The sequence below is a fragment of the Anarrhichthys ocellatus genome, unplaced genomic scaffold (genome assembly GCF_004355925.1).
Source record: "Anarrhichthys ocellatus isolate YVR2014 unplaced genomic scaffold, GSC_Weel_1.0 scaffold4468, whole genome shotgun sequence".
Classification (NCBI taxonomy): Eukaryota; Metazoa; Chordata; class Actinopteri; order Perciformes; family Anarhichadidae; genus Anarrhichthys; species Anarrhichthys ocellatus.
In genome coordinates, this window is record NW_022284442.1 from 1 (window position 1) to 4,397 (window position 4,397).

Below are 4,397 nucleotides of genomic sequence, written 5' to 3' on the forward strand. Positions count from 1 at the left end.
TGTGCTTCTCCAAGCCTGGGGAGAGAGGAGAAGGTTGAATGTGCTGCATGGGTTATGTCAGGAATATCAGGGCCCTGAAGGGAGTCAGATAGCAGTAGAAGTACACCTGGAGGTGCCTTAAAAAGCCCCTTATTACCTTGCCTTGATGCCAATCTGAATGAATCACATGTGCAATGTAAATCAAGAACTTCTCTGCAACTGTTCAAAGAAGTTGCATCACCAGAGTCATGTGTAAAGTAACATGTTTGGGAGGCGGGTTATTTTATTTTGGGTTGACTTTACCAGTCTGTAGAAAGTTGTCTGTACTGTAAACAACAATTTAAAACTATAACTATAGCGGTTGATAGCAGCAGTTAACATGCTCACTGACAACTAAAGACATTTCCATTTGATTTAATTCACTGCCTATTGGGAAAGTAGGTACTTTTCTGGCTCTGACAGAAAGAGGTTTTCCATTCTTAATCCCATCCACAGAGCTCTGATTGGCCTCAGAAGGGTAATTCCACTTTAAGGTTTCGGCTAGGTGACTGGACTGGCATGTGCTTATACCTGTTACAACGTCACATAACTCAAAGAGAAATTGAAAGTTTGTCAGAGCGACAGCAGATTTGAGATAAGACAAAGTAAACGGAGAACAACAAGTCTATTTCAACAGCACAGTAAAGAATCTGCCAAACACTGGTGAGTACAAATTATATTTACATTTCAATAAGCAGCATTAACAAAATCTTCAGCTATACTCGGACAATATGTTGTTCTCTTTTCATACAAACACTTGTCAAATATTTATGTCAAATAGTTGAGCTGCCATTGATCCTCAATTAAGGACTTAGCTCATCTATAAGCTTGTATAACACTGGTTTGTTTGAGAAATAAATCACCTTCTTCAAAAATGTTTGTATTTGTTTATATATATATATTTATATAAATGTGTTCATATTCATTCCCACTTTAATTTGTGCTCCCAGTGTGTGGATACAGCATGGCAGGAGCCAATTATCTGCTATCTGAAGATCAGTTCCTGTGCTCCATCTGTCTGGATGTGTTCACTGATCCAGTCAGCACATCATGTGGACACAACTTCTGCAAAAACTGCATCACTGAAAACTGGAAAATCAATATGCGCCGATACATGTGTCCCATGTGTAAAAAGGTTTTCAAGACAAGACCTGAGCTGCAGGTCAACACCTTCATCTCTGAGATGGTTGTTCAGTTCAGACAGTCAGCTCAACGGAAAACCAGCAGCTCCGAGCAACAAGAGTCCAAACCAGGAGAAGTTCCCTGTGACGTCTGCACTGGACCCAAACTGAAGGCCCTGAAGTCCTGCCTGGTGTGTCTGGCCTCCTACTGTGAGACTCACCTGGAGCCTCATCTGACAATGTCAGGCCTGAAAAGACATCAGCTGATCGACCCTGTGGAGAACCTGGAAGACAAGATGTGTACGAAGCACAATAAACCTCTGGAGCTGTTCTGTAAGACCGACCAGACATGTGTCTGCATGCTCTGCACCTATTCTGACCATAAGATGCACGAGTTTGTTCCTTTGAAAGAAGAATTTGAAGAAAGGAAGGTTGAGCTGGAGAAGACAGGGGTTAAAATTCAGCAGATGATCCAGAAGAGACGACTAATGATTCCAAAGATCAAACAGTCAGTCAACTTCAGCAACGAAAACACAGACAGAGAGATAGCAGAAAGTGTTCGGGTCTTCACAATCCTGATGGAGTCTGTCAAGAGACGCATGAACGAGCTCATTGAGACAATTGAAGAGAAGCAGAGAACGACAGAGAAACAGGCGGAAGACCTTATCAAAGAGCTGGAACAGGAAATCTTTGTGCTGACTGAGAGAAGTGCTGAGGTAGATCAGCTCTCATGTTCTGAAGACCACCTCCACCTCCTCCAAAGCATCCAGTCCTTTTACGATGTTCCACCCACCAAGGATTGGACAAAGGCCAGCATCCATCCATCAACACATGAGGGGACTGTGGTGAAAGCTGTCGCTCAGCTGGAGGAGACGCTCAGTAAAGAGATGAAGAAGCTGGTTAAAGCTGAGCTGAAGAGGGTCCAGAAGTTTGCAGTGGACTTGACTCTTGATCCTGATACAGCTCATCCTCAACTCATCCTGTCTGATGATGAAAAACAAGTGAATCATGGTGACGTGAAGAAAAATCTCCCAAACAACCCAGAGAGATTTTGCACTAGTCTTTGTGTCTTAGGAAAGCAGAGTTTCTCGTCAGGGAGATCTTACTATGAGATTCAGGTCAAAGGAAAGTCTGAGTGGGATTTAGGAGTGGCCAGAGAGTCGATCAACAGGAAGGGACTCATCACACTGAGCCCTGAGGATGGTTACTGGACCATATGGTTGAGGAATGGAAACGAGTACAGAGCTCTTGATGAACTTGATGTACGTCTCTCTCTGAAGTCTCGGCCTCAGAAGGTGGGGGTGTTTGTGGATTATGAGGAGGGTCTGGTCTCCTTCTATGACGTAGATGCTGCAGCTCTTATCTACTCCTTCACTGGCTGCTCCTTCAATGGGAAACTCCTCCCATACTTCAATCCTGGACTGAATGATGATGATAAAAACTCCACCCCTATAATAATCTCTTGACTCTTGTCACTGGACTGAAGTCATGAGTTTGATGATTTCATTTTCATTTGTGACGTGACTTTATTTGGAAATATGTTGATGGACTTCCCCTTCCCAACAAGAGGAAGATTCTTAGCCAAGAACACAAGAGAGAAGACATTCACAGCATGATTTGTTATTATCATTTATGAATCTCTCACCTAAATGAAACCTAAATGGAATACACTTACAATTATATTAGTGTCAACAATGAGGAAGATCTAAAACATCTAACTGTGGTTATTAACAGATGGATAATACTGTTCATATATGTATGTTCTGTATGGCTACTCATGAGTAATAATTAGTGTAAACCAGCTCCCGCTCTTTACAGCTTCATGCTCCAATAGTAATGTTGAGTGTTTTCCTAATAGAGTTTCTATTATCAACCTGTTTGAACCTTGACACTGTTTTTTTTATTCTGTGCTAAATTGGTATCTACTGCTGTACTGTATATAACAATTACTATGACCACATATTATCATTGACAGTTTTACAATTTATGATTTACAGTATTTTAACACACTATTAAGAATTACTCAGTTGCTGTTTAGGAGTTGAAACACAAAATTTAGGATCGCCAACTGGAATGTCAAGACTTGATGCCTGCACCAAACTGACTTGATCCTATCTCTGAAGAGGTCAAAACTCCAGCGACATTTGTTGCATACAGAACCACTTTATTGTTTTGACCAACGCATGTCGGCTTGTGGCCTTCATCTGGGTCATCCGATCCTAACTCTGGACAAAAGCTACAGATTCATTGGTTGTATACGTTGTATTTCTATTTTTATTTTAGCAGATTTTGAGTGATGTGCTTCATTCTTGATACAATGTGGTGAAGACATTCATGGTCCCCTGATGATGTATCCTGCTGACTTTAGTGATCATCTGACTTTCACCGAAGCGCCACCATGAGATTGACTTCTTAGTTATTGAGTGAAATATCTATTGGATGGTTTCATGATAATGGTAAACACATTTATGGTCCCCAGAGGATGAATTATAACAACTTTGATCTACTGAAATGTCATCTAGCGCCATCATCCGGTCAACCTTTGAATTTGTCCAATGCTTTGGTTTATGACCAAATACCTTTTAGACTAAATCGAAATTCCCATCAGTCTCCGCTGGAAATTGTGTTTAGGGAAAAGCTAATGTTTGCTAACATGCTACACCAACAAGGGGAACAAGGTAAACTTCATATCCGACCAAAATATATGTAAATAAAATAGCATTATCACTGTCTGTTAGCATGCTGTTAGCATTTAGCAGAGATCATCATGTAGTACAGCCTCACAGAGCTGCTATATGATTGAAGACCCTTAATGTTGTTATGGGATGTATCTCAAAAGTTGACTGCTTCGACAGTTAACAGTTAACAGTTTCCAAATATTCATACACTAATCTCTCCAGTCCTATCAGATACACCAGTGTGTCCAATGTTGCAAAAACATGTTGTACGTCATCTAGGTCTTGTGGAATCACATAGAATTTCTGATTTCTGCATCGTCTGTCATAGTGAGACGAACATGATTTCATCAGTGCTTATTCACATCAAGTCTCATCAATTGCACAAAGGGAAGAGTGTTTGTTCTGCACTGTTCTCAGTGAGGTATGTCTAAAACATCTAAAAACCTATTTTAACCATTTTTATTCAATGTCATGATTTGAGAGAAAATCTAGAACAAGGCGGATTTCTTGTTGTTCATATTTGATAACATTTTATTTTAGTATTTTGTTTTTTACATGATGTAACAAGATGTATATTTTA

At 40.3% G+C, this 4,397-nt stretch overlaps 1 protein-coding gene across 1 annotated transcript; it reads left to right on the forward strand.

Annotated features, from left to right (window-relative positions):
• The first annotated feature begins 634 nt into the window (after window positions 1-634).
• On the forward strand, window positions 635-4,336 carry LOC116379506 (E3 ubiquitin-protein ligase TRIM21-like). Its single transcript, XM_031841460.1, has 2 exons — window positions 635-681; window positions 969-4,336. Exon 2 carries the CDS (start codon window positions 983-985, stop codon window positions 2,603-2,605), a length of 1,623 nt encoding a protein of 540 aa, XP_031697320.1. The 5' UTR covers window positions 635-681; window positions 969-982; the 3' UTR covers window positions 2,606-4,336.
• The last annotated feature ends 61 nt before the right edge of the window (window positions 4,337-4,397 follow it).